At 43.3% G+C, this 20,994-nt stretch overlaps 2 protein-coding genes across 7 annotated transcripts; both read left to right on the top strand.

Moving 5' to 3' along the window:
• The first annotated feature begins 3,696 nt into the window (after positions 1 to 3,696).
• LOC111856087 (uncharacterized) lies at positions 3,697 to 9,519 on the top strand. 2 transcript variants are annotated; one of them, XM_023835762.2, is made up of 8 exons: positions 3,697 to 3,916; positions 5,707 to 5,865; positions 6,062 to 6,187; positions 7,275 to 7,403; positions 7,604 to 7,719; positions 8,053 to 8,187; positions 8,522 to 8,633; positions 9,358 to 9,519. In XM_023835762.2, the coding sequence occupies exons 1-8, from the start codon at positions 3,880 to 3,882 to the stop codon at positions 9,429 to 9,431; spliced, it is 888 nt and encodes a 295-aa protein (XP_023691530.1). In that variant the 5' UTR covers positions 3,697 to 3,879; the 3' UTR covers positions 9,432 to 9,519. The 2 variants fall into 2 exon arrangements, with proteins under 2 accessions (XP_023691530.1, XP_023691522.1); XM_023835754.2 differs by having other exon boundaries at positions 5,686 to 5,865.
• A 430-nt stretch (positions 9,520 to 9,949) lies between these two features.
• Positions 9,950 to 20,212, top strand: sona (SON DNA and RNA binding protein a). Of its 5 annotated transcripts, none has more exons than XM_023835669.2 (8): positions 9,950 to 10,505; positions 12,437 to 12,594; positions 12,939 to 13,116; positions 13,363 to 13,448; positions 13,723 to 17,178; positions 17,364 to 17,770; positions 17,922 to 17,993; positions 18,179 to 20,212. In XM_023835669.2, exons 1-8 carry the CDS (start codon positions 10,384 to 10,386, stop codon positions 18,179 to 18,181), a joined length of 4,482 nt encoding a protein of 1,493 aa, XP_023691437.1. In that variant the 5' UTR covers positions 9,950 to 10,383; the 3' UTR covers positions 18,182 to 20,212. The 5 variants fall into 5 exon arrangements, with proteins under 5 accessions (XP_023691437.1, XP_023691432.1, XP_023691455.1 ...); XM_023835664.2 differs by having other exon boundaries at positions 9,951 to 10,505; positions 12,936 to 13,116; XM_023835687.2 differs by having other exon boundaries at positions 10,376 to 10,492; positions 12,936 to 13,116.
• Positions 20,213 to 20,994: the final 782 nt, after the last annotated feature.

Genomic DNA, 20,994 nt, shown 5'->3' with positions numbered 1-20,994 from the left:
CAGAGCAGAGGGACGATGCATTGGGCGACAGTAGGACAAACAGCATTGCAATAAAGAACAAGACAGTTAAGACAAAACAGTAGTAGTATAAGCAGTAGTATTATAGTGCAAGATGAACTGTAGTGCAATTCAAGATGAGATGTGCAGGACAAACAGTAGTGCAATAAATGACAATACAGTGCAATACAAGACAAAACAGTAGTGCAAAACATTCAAAACAAGACCATGCGGGATAAACTGTAGTGTCATACCAGACAAGACAGTGCAGGACAAACAGCATTGCAAGACAGTCAAGACAGGGCAGTACAGTGCAAGTTCAGAATGAATAAACAATGAATAGGTAATAAATATTTGGAATGGGGATAAGGAGACCACAGTATAGTCAAACAAATATAGATAGGGTGCAGAATGTGATGGTTAAGGACAAATACTCAAATCAAAAGATTGATAGTCAAATTCCTGACCAGCAAAGTACCACTGAGGTACCCTGACCAAGGTATCGCCCCCAAGCACTGCTTCCTGGGTGCTGAGTTAGCTGCCGTCTGCTATGTCACAATGCCACACATGGGTGAAATGCAGAGGACACATTTAGTTGTCGTGCACGGTGTGCTACGGTGTGTCAACAATGATAACTAATCACTTTCCTTTAACAATGTGCAATACAATTAACAATGTGCATTGCAAAGTAAGCAGCTTTTGTGTGTGTAAGTAACATCGTAAAGTGTACATCCTGCGCATGAAGTGTTTATCTTTGTTTTACATGGCTTGTTGTACAGTACATGTTGTTGGTGGTACTGTATTGAGTCCCTATTAAACCTGCATCTGTTGCACTCAGACGGACTGTTCACAGATAAATTCCAGCATCCTTCCAGTTGTCTGAGAGCATTTGTATCAATGTTTTAGCAAACTAAACATTATTTTTTTAAAAACAAGCCGTTACAGAACAATATATTGTCACGTCATTGCTTTACGCAAGATTCATTCAAAACATATTTTTCTATTCCTTTTACTCTACTTATTTTTGTATGAAAAAGCATCTTTGTGTACCTGTTAAAAGCGATACATGTGTAGAGAATAAATAAATGGCATAAAAGACTGATATTGTAATAAAGCACTCGAAATTGGTATTTTGGACAGAAACAGCAGCAATCAGCTTTTTTGTAATAACAATTTCTTTTCCTTTTTTTACACAATCGGCTTCTGTCCACATGCAACCTAACTCTGGGATCTGCTTCCTAAATTATAGTGGTAAAACATCTTCCTTTGCAGTAGACGTGTTTTTCCTGTAAAAATTTTTACAATGAAATTGTTTGTTTTGTTTTTTTTTGCGGGTATTTTTAATACCCGCAAAAAAAATTATGTGACGGTTTGTAGGGTGATTCTTTGCCTGGTGCGTTTTGGGGCAGTGGGAATGGCTGTTTATTTAGTCATTACTTTAACATGGTCCTAACCAGTGCTGTTTGTGTGTGACTTCATGATAAATCAGTAGCAAACTGATGACTCAATTAAAGTTTCATTAAAAAAGCCTGATTGGAAACAGTATATAGTGGGGTATTGATCCTGCTCAGCAGCCTGTTGCAGGGCTGATAGGTGGGAAGTCTAACTCTAGATAATTCTTGCATTATCAAGGCTGTATACATTTTAATAATGAATATGCACTTACTTTTCAATTACGGAACCCACAACTAGGTAAATTAGATCACTTATAAACATAAATGTGATCTAACCACATGTAAGATTCAGTGGCCTAATGGATAACACAGCAGCTTCCGGAGCTAGGGATTGTGAGGTCCAGTCCCATCTGGGTCATCTCCTTATCCTTTTTGGTTAGGATGCTATTCCAGATATCAGAAGGCTGCTGGTTCAAACCAGATTGGAGCAATGGGTCATTTTTACTGCAGGGACTGTCTGATCCTGTTTTTCAAAAAAAAAAGAAGATGCATACTGCTTTGGATGACAATATCAGCTAAGTAAATAAATATTCATAAAACTATAAATAATAGTTAGCCAGGAAGATAAAATAGCTTTAAATTAGAGTGTCTTCAGGTCCTGGCAACTTATCAATGAGAACTGAGAGCTGTACCAAAGGCAGTCATAGATACAACGAGAAGCTTAACAGTGTTTTTTTCTGGATTTTTCTGTCTGTTTTCTGTGTTATTCCAGCTCTGAATCAGAATGGTTGTAGAAGATTCTATAATCCATGGGGTCCTATAGGTGTTTCTTCTGAGGTCGTATTCGTGTTAATTGGACACCACACTAGCCCCTGGTTCATTAAGGGCTTTGCTGGTTGTCACATATGCATGAACACCACGGCTCAAAGTGCCTCGTGCTGTGACCGTGGGCTAATGATTGACAGGAGAGAGTAGGAGCTTAAGCTAGTACATTTATACAATAGCCCACTGTAATTCTGAAGCATTTCTGAGCACCTGCAAATGGACATATACTCGTACAGGGGGGTGGGACACTGTGTCTGTGGTCAGAAGGTCCCAGGGTTGGCAGAGTGATGTCACACAATCCTGTCGCCACAGGGCTCTTCAGCGTGGCCCTTAACCTTATAACCATGACCCTGCTTTCTCAAAAAATGTACGTCACGCTGGACAAAAACGCCTGCTAAAAAGGTAGAAAATGTTTAGAAGCTGGATAATACGCTTCTGCCTCAGGGTCTCGGAGCCCTTCGTGGACATACAGCCAGTGTGGGCCAGGCTGTAAGGTTAAGGCCATGTTTATCACTGCACTGCAGACAGAGGTTATAAACACCTTACAGTCCTGGCTAACCACTGCAAGAGAAGGATGGGGCGTTTGTATCTTTTCTTGTCTTTTCATACATCGGTGTCACAACTTCCGCTACTGTACATGTCTTGTATTTATTTTATCTAATAAATAAATGGTATAGAGTCTTAATACATGCATCCTTTTGGGTGCCTGACAAATCGGTTCTTTCATACAAGCAGGTGTTTTTTTATTCCAAAAATCCCAGCTGAGATGTTTGATAAGGGTTTAGTAATCTTTTGTTGTGACCGTGGATGCTCACAAACTTAATTTTAACAATAACGTGGTTGGGTGGGTTATAACTTGCAAAAAATGTTGGGTTACTTAAAACCTGGTGGAAACGTTTTAGATCAAAGGGAGAAACCACATGAGGAGAGTTTGGAGGCCGGCTGAAAAAGGCCCCTGTGTGACACTGCCGATGACATCGATGTGACTGAGATAAAGTATCAGTATGAACCACTCTAACCTGCCCGCTACAGAGAAATATGAGCGACCATGGCTGAAATTGCTTGTATTACTGCTGTTGCGGGCTGCTGTGCCTTGGGTACCTGCTGTCAGACACAGTTGAACTCACTGTGCTTCTGTCCAACCAGAAATGGGTCACTCTTGGTCCATGGAGATTTTAATCACAAAACTTATTGCCAAGTACTTCAAACTCATGCTAATGATTATTCTAGGGGCAGAGTGCTGATGCTATCAGTGAAAAAAATATGCATTTATGTATCTAACAGACCATAAAAGTCAGTCTGAGGTACAAGGAAAATGTGATACTCTTATCAAAGACTTTGTTCAGTGAATATAACAAAATTGCAGTGTAGATACAGACAGGTGTGTTTCATCAGGGAATATCTGATAATGCCACGAGGCTCCGCCCCCATCATTAATGACCAATCAGAACTTTTAAACCTGTTTATCAGTTAACATCAGTTCAGTATGTTGTGTTAATAAGCTAACCACAACCAACAGTTCTATACCCTCAGACAGGTGCGTTCAGCCTACTAATATCTCTACCCAAGAGAAAGAATTAGGACAGACGCTTCGAACCAGCCAGCAATCAGTTCTTCCTCAAATTAAGAAGCTAGGAGATTAAGGCTCATCCTTTCCTTTAAGATGGAGAAGATGGCAGTGTTGCTTCTGGTCATATCTGGTAAGAGTTTACATCCCCATGTAAGGGGCATTTTCAGAGGTGATGTGTATAATGAAGCTTATAAAAGGACTGTTCCTTTTATTTAGATATGTCATTGTGCACAGATATGTTATTAATGAGGCATTTCCTTTGCCGACTCTCTTTATATGTAGCCATAACTAAAGGGACATGGTGGCATAAATTAAATGTCAGGTTGGGACGATCATTAGCTGGTGATAAAGTGCTTGTTAAGAAAAGCTGGACTAAGTCTGTGACCCTTCACCATTTCCTGGGATGTGTACTTTCAGGACAGTTAACTTTTTAGTAAATCCATTGCTGCGGTTATCTTCAGTTCAGCTGAACGTTCCCCTGTGATCAGCTCTGCCTCTGACAAATGGAAAGTATGTGAAATTGCACATGAATTAGCAGGCTGGGCTGATATTGATTTGCCGTTTGTGATTGCTGGGAAATTATCACTTTCGTGTGTGTGTCTGTGTGTGTGTGTGTATATATATATATATATATATATATATACACACACACACACACAAAACACAGGTTTGTAATTATATCTTTGTGGGGACTCTCCATTCATTTCTATGGGGAAAACTCTAATCTAAACTTGACAACCTTAACCCCTACCCAGCCCTAACCTTACCCATAAGTAACCAAACAAGATACAAGACTTTTGGCATTTTTAGTCTTTTGATTGCATTCACAGATTTTTGTGGGGACCGGTAAAATTGTCCTCACAGTGTCAAAATGGAACATTTGGTCCCCACAATGTAATATAAACATAATACACACACACACACACACACATATCCACACCCAAGGACTTCAGGTGTCCATCACCATGTTCCCAGGATGAGGAGAGATGCTGGTCTCTTTCCTGTCCCTGGCCCTTATCGTGTCATATACAGCTTATATATTTATAGACAGACTATAAAACTCTGTTCCCCATAGTCTCTTTCCACCACTGAGGAAATTATAATCTGTAATAGCGTCATCCAGTTTTTTCCGGCTGTGTAATTTTGTGACCCCAGCTTTCTGTGATTTTTGGGCACCCCATCTACTGAGCCATGGAGATTGTTTTAGGCTGATTCCGAACAGCCCTGATCATTTTGCTGTAATCACTGCTAGATGCTTCCCTTTGCTGGGCTCATTCTGGGATGATTTCTACGTATACGAGCCGTTTCCTCTTCTTCTTTCCTCTTTTTTTAAAACTCTCCAAATCGTTCATTTCTTAATCTATGCTTCTCATTGATTTTTTTTTCACAGCTTCACAGTCTTTCTTTAAAGGAGAGATCTTTGTTAAACAGGATTTTATTAAACAGTAAATACAATATACTTTTAAAATATTAAAAGAAAAGCAAATGTTTCTCCTGATGACAGAGAACATCTGTGACACTGATCATCCCAGTACTTATTGTCATTTAAAGACCACCCTTGCTCACTTTAATTGGCCTTTCAGGACAGAGCTGAATACTTTATTAGAAATAAAATCCTAATATCTCATATATATTAGTGTGGGTCCCTTTTCCATTACTTATTCATTATACTGCTTAAAGTAAAATTCCAATTAAGATTTTTCAGTCCCATCACTTTTGATGGCACTGAGATATTTAACCATGATAATTGGGCAACTATAGGTCATATGTGTATTATATTGTACAGGGTATTTTATACTGTCTATATAGCAAGTGATTTTATGTGTAAGCAGTTCAGTTTGTCATAAGATCTCCCCTTTGTGTAAGCCTGTCATGGCTGTGTCTTTTCCCATGTGTAAGCGTGTTGGCTTACATGTGCAGGCCTCCACGCCATGCCGCTGAGCCCAGTCCAGTCTCAGAAAGCTGTACCAGTGGAGGACCGCAGACAGGGCACAGAGCCCTCCCGGCGTCACCTGGTCGACCTCCGGACCGGGCTGGTGCAGGACCACGTCAGCCAGATGCAGAGGAGAATCAGGGACTGTATGTAAACACAGGCTGGAATTGCATTTCTCTGAATGCCTGCCTGTTTCTAATACATCTGCATAGACATGGGAATGTGTGTGCACACCTGGGCAACAATTCCATATCCAAACACTATCTCAGAAGCCATCTGTGTGCGAACGTGCACTGGCATGATTCCTCATTGTTTACGTTAATGATGTCACCCTTTCCACAGTCTATGTCCCTCCCACCACGGACCAATTCAGACAAGGCACCCAGAATTCCCAAGCCACCCTGGTGAACCTAAATACAGGCTTAGTCATAAATCCCATTGGAGAGATGAAGAGATCGTATGCATATGGTAAGAAGCCAAGCAGCTGCTGTGTAGAATGGCATGCATTCTGTAGGCAGTCTCATATAAATTAATCTATATATTGGTGTCACAGTGCTCACAGAAAGTCTTGGGTCACTTGCTTAATTCAGTAAAAAGTTTGCAAATATACTGGTTTTCATAACAAAAATGATTACATATTTTTTACAAAAAATATATTACATTGGAAACAACCAGTAGTTTTAAGTAAAACATTCATTTCAAGTAGTAATAAATTGGAACCCAGATTATAGTTCTAAAAGAGCTGTTCTGAGTTAAAATGTTCATTGACAAGCAGTCTCATTGGGGGCTTTTTAATCAGTAACACCTTTGTAATAACATAAAACACCAGATATTTGTGTTTAGTTTCCCTTTGGCAGCCAATGACAACAGTTGCAATTAACAGCAAAATGGCAAGATCAGAACCTGAATGAGTCAGTCAAAACAATTAAGACACTTGATAAAAAAGAAAATGTCTATGCTAAAAAAAGGTATGTTAAATATTACTTGGCAATGGACCTTCGTTATGAAACTAATAAATTTGCAACATTTTTCCAGAATTAAGCATGCACCCCAAAACTTCCTATCTCTGTAGGGCAGTGTTTCCCAACCCAGTCCTCGGGGAACCCCGGACAGTCCACCTTTTTCCCCCCTCCCAAGTCCCAGCCGATCAGGAACACCGAATACCTGGTACAGGAAACACGTGACCTCAACTCTGTGTTACAGCGAATAAACCCTAACCTTAACCTTAACCCTAACCCTAACCGGAGCTCCACTTTACGTCCTTAAAGATCATGTGTTTCCTGTGGAGGTGACGTATTTCGGGTGGAGTTCCACTCTACAGACGTCTGCAGCTAGACCCTCTTGGGTACAGGTGCGCTGGTAACTGAGAGGAAGCAAAAACGTGGACTGTCCGGGGCTCCCCCGAGGAATGGGCTAGTAGTCACTGCTGTAGGGTGTTAAATGGCTGATCACGGACACAATTTCTCTTCTCAACGTTCAGCACTGCAGTACCGACTATCCCCTTCCAAGTTCACTGGCTGCTCTCATTAAATGGGGGGTACTCTAACTTTTCCAGTGTATGTCCCTTCCTCGCTGGACAAGTTCAGGCAAGGCACCCAGAACTCACAGGCCATCTTGGTGCACCCAGTGACTGGTGAAATACTACATGTGGCTGGGGAGATGCAGAGAAGCTACTGGCTAAATGGTGAGGGATCTTAAATCAGAAACACGTGTAAACATGCATGATCAGGCACAAGTGACAGACTAACGACAGCACTGTATGTGCAAGTGTGCACATCTGCCACTAGAGGGAGCCATGCATGCATGGTCTATGACTCACATACTGAAATACATACATGGAACCATGTTTAATCTGAGCCCCAATACGGACTGTGTATTCACCAGACAAGTCTAGACAGCAACCACAGGCTGCAGCGTTGGAACCCGCCTGCAATGGTGAGGTCATCAGCGGCAAGTGTTACCTCTTCTTCTCCAGTCCCCAGACATTCAGCGAGGCGGAGGTGAAGCATTCGCCCTGAACATTACTCCGTATCCATGGTGATAGTGTCTCATGGCATCATGTGGTCACATACATCTAAGAGCGGTTTATGTACCATCATACACGTGGTCAGGCTGAAGAAAAATCAAACCAAACCAAAAAAGTCATATTTCCATTTCCACCGCGTGTCAGAGATTGTGTGACAGAAGCAGCCTGCCCAGAGCAGAAGCACTCAATTCTACTGCTTACGTTTCCATAATTACAGTAACCACTGCTTGAGTCCCGGTAATATGAATATAATAAAGAATTAAACTGGTTCATAATGACTATGATGGCTGAATGTTCATACTCCCAGGCCATATGCCGGTCCGTATCCCCGACTGGCCACCTGGCCTCCGTGACGAGCCCCCAGCTGCACTCCCAGCTCGCCTTCATGGTGACAGAGGCCAACAAGGGTCCTACTCTCACCTGGCTGGGAGGAGTTGTTCAGGTGCACACCCCCGCCCAGGAACAAACTCCTCTTCTGCATTATTGCTATCACTGCCATAATACATGTTAACAAAATCACACAACCACTTAAACATGAACGTCTGTCTATTTCTTTAATAGCTAGCTTTTCATTTAAGGCTACTTGTGCATTTATGACTGAGAAATATGTACTTTGCTGTTAGGATTATCATCATCATCCATAGATTCTTTAGTCATACTAAAAACTATAATCCTTTCTTTCATAATGGCATTAATCATCTGAATAACAAAATAATTCCAGAAACTGATGCATTACTTGCCATAATGGAGAGTTTGTATGTATGTGTTTACTTCAGGCTGACTCTCAACAATGGACAGACGGCTCTTCCTGGACATACAGTGACTGGATGCCAGGTCAGCCCAAACCAGAGAAGCACCAGAAAGAGTGCCTAGAGATGTTCAAAATCGGTGAGATTTCTATCATTTTTATTTCCACTCGGTACTGATGGGGAAATATCAGATTGCATAAATAAAACATGTCATAACTATTGAGTGACCCAGTAAAGCGTCCTGCTTTGAACAGTTAAGCTGTATCAAGAATTTTACAGCTGTGGTAAATAAAATATAGACGTTGAATCAATGCCATAAAATAAATAATTTGGTACAATACATTGTCAAGTTGCTGGTTATCATCGGCCAGAGTTCAGCTTTGTCAGCTTTGAAGATTTGTAATTGCTTTAAAGAGCAGCAGAGCAATCAGATAATGAAAGCAGTTTGATCAAACGGTTGCTGACCTAAGAGCACATAAACACACACACACACATATAAAATAGCTTCTCCATTGCTACCTGTGACAACATCTGAAAGGGCCTGGAAGGAGATTTGCTGAAGGGCTGGAACATTATGTGCTTCTGAGAGTGGGACAGCATACCAATAAGAAAACCTGGAAAAACACTGCTCTTATTTGGCAATGGGAAGCTAATTCCCCAGTATACACACTGCCCACACAAACTGTCAGAAATGTGTGCTCATTTACAGTAGAGGATTTTAGCCTTGAGAAGAAAAACTGAAAGTTGTGGAGGACATACGGGAGGCTATACCCCAGAATTTTTCAATATGTGACTGTGAAGGGGTGAGTATGGCTATATTTGTGTGTACCATTGAAGTTCAGCTTAAGTTTCTTTTTGGACAGGTGAGAGATGGTGGAGCACAGCGAACTGTAGATCCAAAAGAGCCTTCATCTGCTCCTATCCTGCTGCAGCATGAGTGACGGATAGCCTCTCCCTCAGCAGTCTCTTCATAAAACGTCAAATCACGTTATATGCCAATTAAAGTACTTCTGTGATCACAAATGCATTTATGTTAAGTGTTTTTCATAACATCACAAAGTAATGGATATCAAAAGCACCCGCCTAATTCTTGCACAAGTGCTGGAAAAAACGTAGACAAATTGTATTCTTGTTTTACTTCCCTGAATCCAAACCCAAAACAGACACAATTTTTGTAATATGACTTGAACCAACATTTGTATAGTCTCAGTGCAGGCATCTGTTAATTATGCTTGCTTCGTGTTATTAATTGTCCATTAAGAGTAAGTTTGCCATAGCTAGAAATAAGTTTAACCAATGTTAGCCAAACAGTGCGTGTAAAACGTTAATAATTAATGTTAAGGGAGGATTAATATACTCGGTCTAAGTAGAGCGCAAAATGAATGGGGTCGACAGTAAATATATGAGTCAAATGAAAATAACCTTTTTTCCAACTAAAACACACCCCATTAATTATATAATGTTTTACCCCCTTTTCAAATGATATTAGAGATCGATGGACGGGACATAATAAAAATCATATTGCCAGCGTTATCGTTGATGGATGCAATAATTTATGTCCGTGGCTTGCCCTAATACGGGCAGTGGGCGTCCCCTGCTGCCCAGTGTATAGGCGTTAAGCAGCCGTACGACTAAACGCTTTTGAATTAGACGTATTTTCATTTCCCCAAATAAATAGCCTAAAATAACGAGCAATCGTCGTTCCTATACTAATACCTCCACTACACAGTAATGCAGAATGTAGTAAAACATACAGCCATTTATTACAGCTGCTAGAAAAGTCAGCCGCCATTTTGGACAGCTATCCCGTTAGAGTCGGGCGACTCCAGACGAGTGCCCTCTAGCGTCACATGGTGGCCTAGCGGGTGGGGCGGACGGCCGCGCATAGCATGCTGGGGGAGAGGAGGACCCGGCTGCTAGTCAGTGTCATGGCGACCGGCAGCGAACGGCTTATTCGGGAGTTCGCGATGAATGCAACGAAGGAGTCCGAAGGCGAAGGTCAGCGCACTGGGTAAATATGGGTTAGGGGTAGTTCTTGCAAGGTGCGCGGCGGGACCGCGCGGGCGACGAGTGACGGCTGGGACAATAAACGCGGGCCTGGGCCGTCGCGACGGATGGACGGCGTGCCTTTTGTGTTTGTACGCCGCGTCGCAGTTAGCAGCCTCTTTGTATGTTATTTCCCCGCCTCGGTGAGCTACACGGGTCAACCGGGGCAGCTAGTTATAGATCAGCATTCGCACCGAAGTTGCTCCAAAAAGCTTTAACTAGGTAAGGAACTCCGGTTCTGATAATTTTCCGCTTTAACCAGCATTTGCCGCGGCTGTGTGGGTCCGGGTTAAATGCTCTTAGTTTTAGCAAATGTTAGCTAGCTGGCCATTAGTTCTTTTGCAGATTGCGCATGGTTAACTCATAACTGGGTTATTTTTTTAGCTGGTGAGAATGAGAGGGTCCCTGCCGCTTTCGTTTAGCCCACGTCGGTAGCATGCGGCGCTTACAGTCGGCCGCCATCTGGAGTGTTTAGCCGAGGCCGCTAACGTGGGTGTCGCGGTTACGCGGCGCGTGCCCGTTAAAAGCGTCATTTTCGTTAAGCGCGGTTAAGGCCTGTGTTACAGATTGAGTGTCCCGAGTTGCTGTGTTTGAGTGGAGTTTATCGACATTTGATTTACTCCGCGGCGTTTTCGGGCCTCATTCGCACGATTGACTGTGTAAAATGGATGGCAGTGCGGCCCGCCGTAGTGTAGCCGCACGGCGGGGGGAGGCGGGTTTTCCCGCTTCGCCGAAATGGTCGCTGGGTGGCGGGATGGGGGGTCAAAGTCGAGCGCCTGTGTCTTCTCTGTCCTTCTCCGGGCCATACTGTTAAGGTTACGCCTGTATGAGTTTTATCAGCTTTCACATGCGCTGGGTTAATGGTGTCATCGTTTAACGCCGATCCTTCCTCACTATGGCGTCTGAGTAGCTGGCGGAGGCCGACCGGCCGCTTCAGTGTGGGGGGTAAGGGGTGTTGAATAAGCCGCCGTCGGTAGCTGTGTATCCGGTCCATTTAAATTCCTTGAACTCGGGTTGACCATATCTGTGATTGATTATTCTTGTTGTTTAATAGACGGGTATAAGTTAGCAGTCGATGGAGGTGTTACAAGGATTAAATCAGACTGGTGAAGGTTTCGGCGTCACTGGTGTTATTAATGGTTATGGGTTTATTTAGGTAGTTGATGTTGCTTAGGGTCGTTTTTGTAACGATTGTGTTTGTCCATGAGCATGTTGCAGGCTTATGTAGTTTGATTGTAATGCAGTATGGACGTATTTCTCGCGTTTTATATCCGTTATGTGATGTTCTGCATATCAGTAAAGTGTCCACGTGTTGGTTGGAAAAAGTTAATCTCTTCATTTTGGACGTATCCCCGTTTAAAGCCCCGCTCTGGCTACTGCTGTAAATTAGATCGTGTAATACGGTTATTTTGTGACAGCCCTCAGATACGATTGGTCTTTTAGTGGTAAACACCAACAGGGCTCTTGTGCTGGTGTGTACAGGCTCGATAATAGAAGTTTAGCGTCAATGTTCTGCAAAGAATTCTTTTGGTTTGTTTGGTGCCAGAAACTAACCTATCAGATAATGTGGTATGTGGGTTTCACATCTGGTGACTGGGGGGCGGGAGGGTTATGAATACACTGCATCTTGCATTATTTTCATCTGCCTCCTTATATGCTTTTGGACTTAAGAACTGATGTTATGATCTTCCCCAGGAGATCATGAATAAAAATATCTTGAATAATTTTCATTAAAAACTTGTTTTCTTAGCAAGTATAGTAGTGTATACATTATTGGCTGTGGCCATTTGCTAGTACCACATGTATCTGTCAGTCACTGATGATCTTAGCCTTGATGTGGCATTATGGGTGCTGTATGGTAATTGTCTGTAAGTTAACTGCTTAGCTTTCTTGCAGAGTGATGAGTGACAGACACCAAAACGGCGGAGTATCTCGCTCTTTGGAAAACTTAGGCCCCGTGAAAGAAGCTGCTCTTACCATGGACAGCCAGGGGGAGGCACCGATGCACCACCACACTGCTGTGACAATGGAATCTGCTGGAAAAGCATATCCAGGTTTGTGGCCTTCTATAATGATCTGGTTGTGGTAGAAACTGAAATTTTGCTTCTGCTATACATTGTATTTTATCATTTAATTAACCGACTGTGCTGGGAAAATTTGGTGGTTGATATTTGATAGTCTGCTGCTGACTACTTGGAGAAATGTTTTGAGCTGACAAAACATTGGGAAGATTTTTTTTGTAAAGTTCTTATGTCTGTTAGAATGTGAATGCCTCAGTGTTTGTGCCTGCCTGTGTATCTCTTATAGTCTGCTTTGCTAAATGTATGCACTATCAATGAATAATATCTACCACTTGAGGGGAAGGGCAGATCAAATGGTGTGATGTCTTGTCTAGAAGAGGGAGGCTCAGCAAACCCTGTGGAAATGATTCCGATCAAGGAGGGTAGTGAGACGTCCCGTAAGAAAAGCAAGAAGCATAAAAGGCACAAAAAGAAAAAGAAGAAACGCAAGGAAGGGAAAGAGAGCAGCTCTGAATCAGGGGTTGACTCTGATCGAGAGGCACAAAATCAAGCGAGGTAAGTTTCCTTAAACTTCTCGGTTTAAGTGTATGAAAATATTTCGATATTCAAAACATGAGTACATGTGGAATAATTCAAGTGTTAAAAAGGGGATTATGTTCTCAAGTACAAGAACTGCAATGCAAAAAAGGTTTTAGCTGCAAAAGTACCATTTTTGCCTCGAATACAATTAATTATTTTGATTAAACTAATAATGACAATTTATTTGAATGAATTAAGATTATTCTATTTCTTTTCCACAAGTTTGAAGAACCATTCTCTTATTGAAGAGGATGGAAGCAGATTTTGTCGTAATGATGTTAAAGATTCAGCTGGAGGACTGATAACAGGTAACCAGCATTTTGTTCAAAGGATTGTAGCAGTGAATTTTTATTACAATTGTTATTTGGTATGTTCATTGCTGGCTACATGGGTGTGAGCATCAAATGCAGTGAGTTTTCCAAATATGGAAATATGTCAGTGTTTTAAACTTATGGTCTTGATAGATGGACTGTCAGTGTGTTTCACAAGGTTCTGTGAGGTGAGCAAGGTAACTTTTACATAGTAGTGTAAATAATGATTTTGAAAATTGTGCCATTTAAAATATTTAATTGCTCTTATTAGATCTACATGTGGAAAAAGAGGATGGCAAAACTAAAAAACAAAAGCATTCTAAGAAGAAGAAGAAGAAGAAGAGAAAAGGAGAGAAAAAGTCTCCTTCCCATTCAAGATCAGAGAGCACTTCTGTTTCTGGGTCTGACTCTGAACTAGAGTCCAGGCCTTCATTACCATCCACAGTACCCTTGGACATTAAGGAACATGAGGAGCATCCCCGTCCTTTGAAATACTTGGGCAAGGTTGAGTCTGCCATGAAACCTTTTAGCAAGACAGAAGAGCATTCTCCCATGAAAACCTTGGTCAGCAAGCCTGAAGTGAAGGACTCTACAGTGAGAATGCTGGACAAGCCAGAAGGGAGAGCATCTCCAATGAGAGCCTTAGACAAGTCTGAGGAGAAGCATGAACTCACGACAGCCCTGGATGGCTCGGAAGTCCAAGAGATACCCATGATGCTTTCTGCTAAATCCTTGGAAGTGCATGGGATGATGGAGTCTTCCCAATTCTTGGACAGTGATGGGGGGAATATTAGAGGGATTCCCTGCTCAGACAAGCCTCAAGAGAGGGCTTCTCAGCTGTCTTTTAGTGAAGATAATGGAAGCACTAGTTTTGAGGCTGAGAGTGTTAAAACCAAGGGGGGGACCCAAAAACCTAATTTTGCAGAAAGTCATAAAATGCCCATTGAAGATTCTTCCTTGGAGGCTGCAGAGAATGTTGTCAGTTTGGGGAACACTGGGGATCAAGTAAGTTTTTGCAAAGCTCAGGATTTGCCTGATATAATTCCTAAACTTCAGGGTACACAAGACGAAGAGCCTGTTAAAGGAGAGTCTATCTCAAAGGACAAAGAAGCGGAACCAGGCGCCAAGCATGAAAAGAGACATGGAAGCAGCTCTAGATCGCGGTCAAGATCAGCCTCAAAGGCAAAAAAAGAAACATCACAAAAAACCATATCCAAAAAAAGTCTTAGCCAGTCTCGAAGCCCAAAACGAGCCTCTGGTAAACCTAGTACCCGAAAAGATCGTTCATCATCTAGAAGAAGGACTAGATCTACCTCACGAAGGAGGATCAGTCCGCGGAGGCGCTCCAGGTCTCATTCAAGGAGACGTAAATCTAGATCACGATCCATCCAGAGGTCAAGGCGCAAATCTAGGTCCTACTCTCCCAAGAGGATTCAAAGATCCAACTCTCGCACGCGTAGGCGGTCAAAGTCAAGGTCTCCGCGTCGCAGACATAGCCGATCTCGTTCGGTTGTGCGGGTGCGTAGGTCTCGGTCGCGATCTCGTTTTAAGTACAGACAGTCGCGATCCAGATCTAAGAGGTCCCGTTCTCGTCGAAGGTCACGCTCTGCAAGGAGGGGCAGACGCTCAAGGTCCCGGTCTCGGTCCCATTACAGGAGATCTGTGTCCCGTTCCAGAAGGTCACTGTCTAGGTCCTATAAGCGAGCCAGAAGGACTCGCTCCAGGTCCATTGTTATCCTCAGGCGATCAAGATCAAGATCTCTCCTAAGAAGATACAGACGGTCAAGATCTTTAAGGCGGAACCGATCAAGATCCCTGAGAAGACGGCGATCTAAAACTCGGTCACCACGACGATCTAGGCGTTCTAGGTCTAGGTCTCGATCGAGGAAGAGACGGTCAAAATCTCGATCTCTGAGGAGAAATAGGTCGAAGTCAAGATCAGTTCAGCGCAATAGACGTTCCAGGTCAAAGTCTCCAGGCAGACGCCATCGGTCAAAGTCTAAATCTCCCAAAGGTGACCGAAAACCATCTAAATCACCTGAGAGAAGTAAACACTCAAAATCTGCTTCTCCCAATAAACCCAAATCGAAATCTGGATCTGTTTCTAGGGAGCAGCAGTCATCTGAAGCCAGTCAGTCTTCAGCTGAGGAACCACAAGGCCCTAAAGCAACATCCCCAACCCTAGAAAATGTTGATCCCCCAACACAGGAAATTCAGGTGGAAGATGATGTTCCTGTCAGCAATGAGGAACCAAGCCTTTTCACAGAAATAAGTTCTGCAACTGTGAGTACGGTGAAACAGTTTGTGGAAGAGGAAATTGCCTCAACCTTTTCTGTATCTGAGGAAAAGCCCTCTCGTGTGTCTGTGGAGAGTAGTGTTGATACAGAGGCAACTGTTGTGACTGCGGGCTTCTGGAAGCCGGTACCTTTCTTGAGTATCTGCAAGGAACCACCTGTTTCCACAGAATCTGTTTTCAGCCCATCTTCAGAGGCTAGAACTGCAATCGAAATTGAACCACATGAATGTTTACCAGTGGCTCTCACTGAAAAGTGCATATCCCCTGAGACTTCGTCAAATGAGCAGGGTTTATCTGATCTTAAGCCTCTGCACACTGAAATTGAGTCACCAGCTTCTGAAAAAAATATTTTCCACACCTCTGAGAGGCCATGTGCTTTTGAGGATGGAAATCAGCTCATTACCAGTAGGTCAAGGTCTGTCTCACCACATTCTGACAATCCATCAGAACCATTGCCTGAGTTACCAGACAGCTCTATGGCTGAAGAGCCAGATTCTTTGGCTGCTGAAATTGAGAAACCTGCAATTGACACAGAAGCTTCCAATGACCATAGAAGTTCTGCACCAGGGACCCCAACAGAGTGCATACCAGAAATTAAAATTCAGCTAGATCGTTCAAGATCACAGTCAGCTGAACGTGCAAGTGAAGAGAGGCAGTCTGAAATGAAATCTCCATCTGAAGGTCCAAAGGAAAAACCATCTAAACTGCGGTCCTCGAAATCCCCCTCCAGGAAGACCCTCTCAAAGTCTAGATCTTCCTCGAGAAGAAAGAAAACAAAGTCACGATCTCCCACTCGTCGAAAGCATTCAAGATCCAGCTCATCTTCTGTTAGAAAGCTTTCTAATACTCGAAGGAAGAAGTCAAAATCCAGATCTCCGGTGCGGAAGAGGAAATCCAGATCTCCATCCCACAGTAGGAAAAGGAAGTCTAAATCTCGATCTCCCACAAGGAGGCAGCGGTCAAGATCCAGATCAACTAGGAGGAGAAAATCAAGATCGAAATCTACAGTGAGAGCGAAGGGTTCAAGGTCTCGGTCTACAAAAAGGAGGCGTTCAAAAACTAGATCTCCCGTGAGAAAGAACCGTTCAAAGTCTCGTTCGCCTCGGAAAACAAAGCACTCGAAATCTCGATCTGCCACTCGACGGAGGAAATCCAAATCTGCAGAAAAATCAAAGCGTTCAAAAACCCGCTCCCCTGCTAGGAAGAGACGGACAAGGTCCCGTTCTGCAACAAGGACTCGGCGTTCAAGGTCGAGGAGGTCGCGATCACACTCTAGACGGAGAAGAAGTTTCCGCAGTCGTTCTTTTGATCGACGGGACCGTTGGAAGCGTGAGCCAAGTCACTCCCCCATTCTCATCCTCCGCAAGAAGAGGTCCGCCTCCCGTTCTCGGCGCAGCTCCAGCAAAACCCCACCTCGGCTCACAGAGCTCGGTAAGGCCACATTGCTGGTCATAAAGATTTTTTTCAGTAGCTGAATATTAATTTCATCCGAATAGTGGTTAATGAGTTTGATATTGAGGTTTAAGTGTTGATTCAGTCTTGTTTTTGTGATCATAAAACAATTTTTTGTGAAACTGATCTCATGAAAAATTAATGTCCAGCCCTGTCTCTTGCAGACAAGGACCAGTTGTTGGAGATTGCCAAGGCAAATGCAGCTGCCATGTGTGCCAAGGCAGGGATGCCTATCCCAGAGAGCCTGAGACCCAAGGCTATCCTGCAGTTGCCTCTGCCAACCCCTGCTCCCTCACCCCTGAATTTGCCCTTGCCTCTGCCTATGAACCTTCCCATGAGTCTGCCTATGGGCATGCCCAACATCAGCATGAATGCGGCCATGGCCACCATGACGGCCGCCACTATGACAGCCGCTTTGACCAACATGGGCGCCCTGGCAAACATGCCCGCTCTGCCAACTATAACAAACAAGCCCCCGCCTGTGCCCGTGCCCAACACCGCTAACATTGAGGAGGCAAAGAGGAAGGTGACCCAGACAGCTAACAGCATCAGCATCAAGGAGCTGACAGAGGTTAATGCTCTCTTATGAAGGATTATACAAGTATTGTTTTTAGAAATGGCAAGGCCTGTTTCTTGCCTTCGCCTAACAGAACTTTTGCTAGTTGTTAACGAGAGTGTCACTGTAATGGAACCTGCAATGCCATGTCTGTGTTCTCTTACAGAAGTGCAAGCAAATTGCAGAGAGCAAGGAGGAAATGGCCATTGCCCAGCCCCACGTTTCTGATGATGAGGATGTAAGACCACCCTTCTCACAGAACTTAGCATGCAACTTTACTGCTCTTTAATCGTCCATGGGTTAAGGGTAGTTTGGTTACCTTGGAATCTCATATTCTAATTCTGTTCATTATTACATGATTTTTTTTTTTTTAACTGAGAACTTTGGTTTTCATTCAGCTAAACACTATTCTTCTTGTTCCAGTAAGTCCTACCCGCTCCCCTCTCTCCCCGCCCTTCTGTGATGTCTGCACCTGATTGCATCTGCAACATCTTACAAGGAGCAGCGTTTAGAAGCCTTCTTGCCTTGCGTCATGGTGTCATTAGGGTCATTGGATCAGAACAAGGAGGGAGGGAGTCTGGGACAATGGAGGGAAACCATGCAGCACAGAGAAGATGAGGGCTGCACCAACCAAGATGACTGCAGTACAAGTGTTAGAGCACCAACTGTCTTTGCCCCTGCACCTTCCAGGTTGGAAGCACCTTTTTCCGTCGGGTGTCCTGACAGATGCTGAGAGCGACTGTGGCTCTAAGGTGTGAACAAGGGGTTCGGCAACTTTCATGAAACTAGTCCCCCCAACAAACGTGCGTTCCCAGGTTTCTCTTCTGCCTACCTGGGTTCAGGAGAGGAAAAACGGCACGCCCTCGTTCTCAAACGCAACACCTTACTGGGGTAATTGGAGACTAAGGACAGACTGTTTGCCCAAATTGATACCAAATTGGTCAGCATATTTACTAGGATACCTTGTGATTTGCCGTACTTGAATTTCTGCTTTTATTTTGCTTTTAAGTCATTTTTAAACCCTTCGGCTGCTGGCGGGGCAGCTGAATGACTTACTGTCTTGGTGCAAATTCAGTATTAGTACACCCTTAGGCCTTTCTGGGACTCCACGTGTTTTTGGAAATATAACGAATAATAAATAAAGGAGTAGACAGTGTCCAATTAAATATTTCTTTGGCAGATTTAAATGTTTCAAAGCTTCCGAAGTTTTGACACTTGTCCAGAAATCGACGCAAATAATGCTTAACTAGATAATTGCCCTGAAGCACCTTTCTGTATCAGGGCTTTTCTGTAGAGTGTAATTAAGAACCAGTCATCAGCTTCTTAGTTCAATTTCACTTATTAAAAAAAGAAAAAAAAAAATACTGAAACTGCATACGAAACTTTTTTTGACAAATTCTTTGTGGTCTGATGCTTTTGACACCTTTTCTGTGTAATTTGTGTGTTATTTTTTTGTGTATTTTGTGCATCTTTACATGCATTAACACATCGCTTAATTTTATTTTTCCCTCTCTGGATGCTCATTCATTGGTTGGACAAAGTAATGTCTGTCAGAATTCGGTTAAAGACCCCCTGAGGGGCTTCGATGTCCCCCCAGGGATCGTACCTCTGGGATGCATAGGGTTGCCTGATGACTTTGGGATGGATATATATGTATATATATATATACATATATATATACACGCGCGCGCGCACACACACACACACATATATACACATAATTTTTTTGCTTCCTAATCATTGCAAATGCTTCTGCGCTGAAGTTCAGTTAAAATATGGGCCTTGGGAACGTTGCCCGTCGTAACTATCACCACCCCCCCCTTGTTGCTTGTTCACGCACGCGCATAATCACATGTGCAACACGCATCCTTGCATATAGCTCAGGTGGCATGTGCTTTACTGTATTTCTACGGCCTGGTTGTGCTGTAGCTATCACTCGACCAAAATTACTAAGCTTGTGCTGGCAAAGGGATGAGGTGACCATCTCGACAGGTGTCGGGGGGGATTGCCTGTGGAGACTGAAGGCAGTCCTTTTGGGCTGCTCTGTGGACAGGTATTGTCTCACAGCCTGGATGTTCCCAGTGAGCATTTTCGCTCGGCTCAGCTGGATATCTGCAAGCGCAGAACCACAACGTTCCCGTTTGGGTCTTCGAGTGTGTGAGAGTAAGGTTTCCACACTGGGTTGTTTTGCTATCTGGACCTCTGTTTAAAAGGCAGATTTGATTAAGGGTCTCGATTCAAGGTTCACCACGCGTTGTGTCCATTGTGATGTCCAGTCTAGTAATTCTGTATGATGTTAGTACTCCATCCTACTGTTGAACCAGACCTTCTAAATAAAACATCTGGCTCTGTCTTTTTATATTCTGTAAAATGTCATTTTAGTATTTTTTAAAGCTGTTAGTTGGTTTGCTTTGTACATAATGCTATGTGGATTATTAAAGGAAGCCCTGAAAACTATTTTTTTGTGGTTTGCTGTGGCCCTTGGATACTGGTGTGTGAGAGTTTTGGGCAACATTTCTGGTTCTACTGTTTGTCGTAAGTAACATGATCACCTTTAAAGTGGTTAATCTGTTAAACAATATTGCAGGTTTGTGACTACATCATACATCACCAGGCTGTATTTAATCTGCTCTTGACGGTTCTTAAAATGGCCACTAGATGGAGGCATTTCCTCACTAGTGCCATCGTTTTCATGAGCTGTTCCTAACGGCATTTTAAAAGGGGAAGTAACTAAGCGTCTTTTTTTTTATATATATAACCTATGTGGGCAGCTGTCATTGCATAAGATTAAGACCTGTTACATGTCTTAACAAAATCCATGAAATATGAACTGTTGAAAAGAGCGATCGAATGTTTAGTGTCTGTATAAAGTTTCAGGCTGGTGGGCCTTATAGTTAGAATGGGTCAGAATCGCCTGGGGCAGTTCTGGACAATGTTATGGACACTTGATTTGAGCTTACCTACGATGTTGTACCAAAAGCAAATTCTACTAGCCTCGGACATGTGGTCATTAAAAATTGTGATTCTGGCAGAGATCTTTGTGTCCTTCTCGGGGTTTTGTTCCATCTCTGCCCTGCTCCCTGGGCCGCTTGTCTGGGACTAGTAGTGCGTAATGGAGGGAGAGGTACCCATGTGTTTTGCGGTTTTCGGGTGGAATGGAGTCCAGCTCTTCGGCTGGCCCAGGGCAGCCATGTGTAAACAGCAGGAGTGTGTGAGCAGGTAGGCTGGTGCTGCAACAC

Source organism: Paramormyrops kingsleyae, chromosome 1, assembly GCF_048594095.1.
Source record: "Paramormyrops kingsleyae isolate MSU_618 chromosome 1, PKINGS_0.4, whole genome shotgun sequence".
Taxonomy (NCBI): Eukaryota; Metazoa; Chordata; class Actinopteri; order Osteoglossiformes; family Mormyridae; genus Paramormyrops; species Paramormyrops kingsleyae.
Note: the sequence above shows the minus strand (reverse complement) of the source record. Positions and strands in the feature narration are given on the sequence as shown.

Excerpts from the sequence above, each read along its gene's own strand:
- LOC111856087 (XM_023835754.2), top strand. The coding sequence starts at position 3,880 with ATGGAGAAGATGGCAGTGTTGCTTCTGGTCATATCTG. Across the intron at positions 7,720-8,052 it reads AGACATTCAGCGAGGCGGAG|GCCATATGCCGGTCCGTATC; the intron begins GTGAAGCATTCG and ends TCATACTCCCAG. Across the intron at positions 8,634-9,357 it reads CCTAGAGATGTTCAAAATCG|GTGAGAGATGGTGGAGCACA; the intron begins GTGAGATTTCTA and ends CTTTTTGGACAG.
- sona (XM_023835664.2), top strand. The coding sequence starts at position 10,384 with ATGCTGGGGGAGAGGAGGACCCGGCTGCTAGTCAGTGTCATGGCGACC. Across the intron at positions 13,449-13,722 it reads AGCTGGAGGACTGATAACAG|ATCTACATGTGGAAAAAGAG; the intron begins GTAACCAGCATT and ends TGCTCTTATTAG. Across the intron at positions 17,771-17,921 it reads GCATCAAGGAGCTGACAGAG|AAGTGCAAGCAAATTGCAGA; the intron begins GTTAATGCTCTC and ends GTTCTCTTACAG.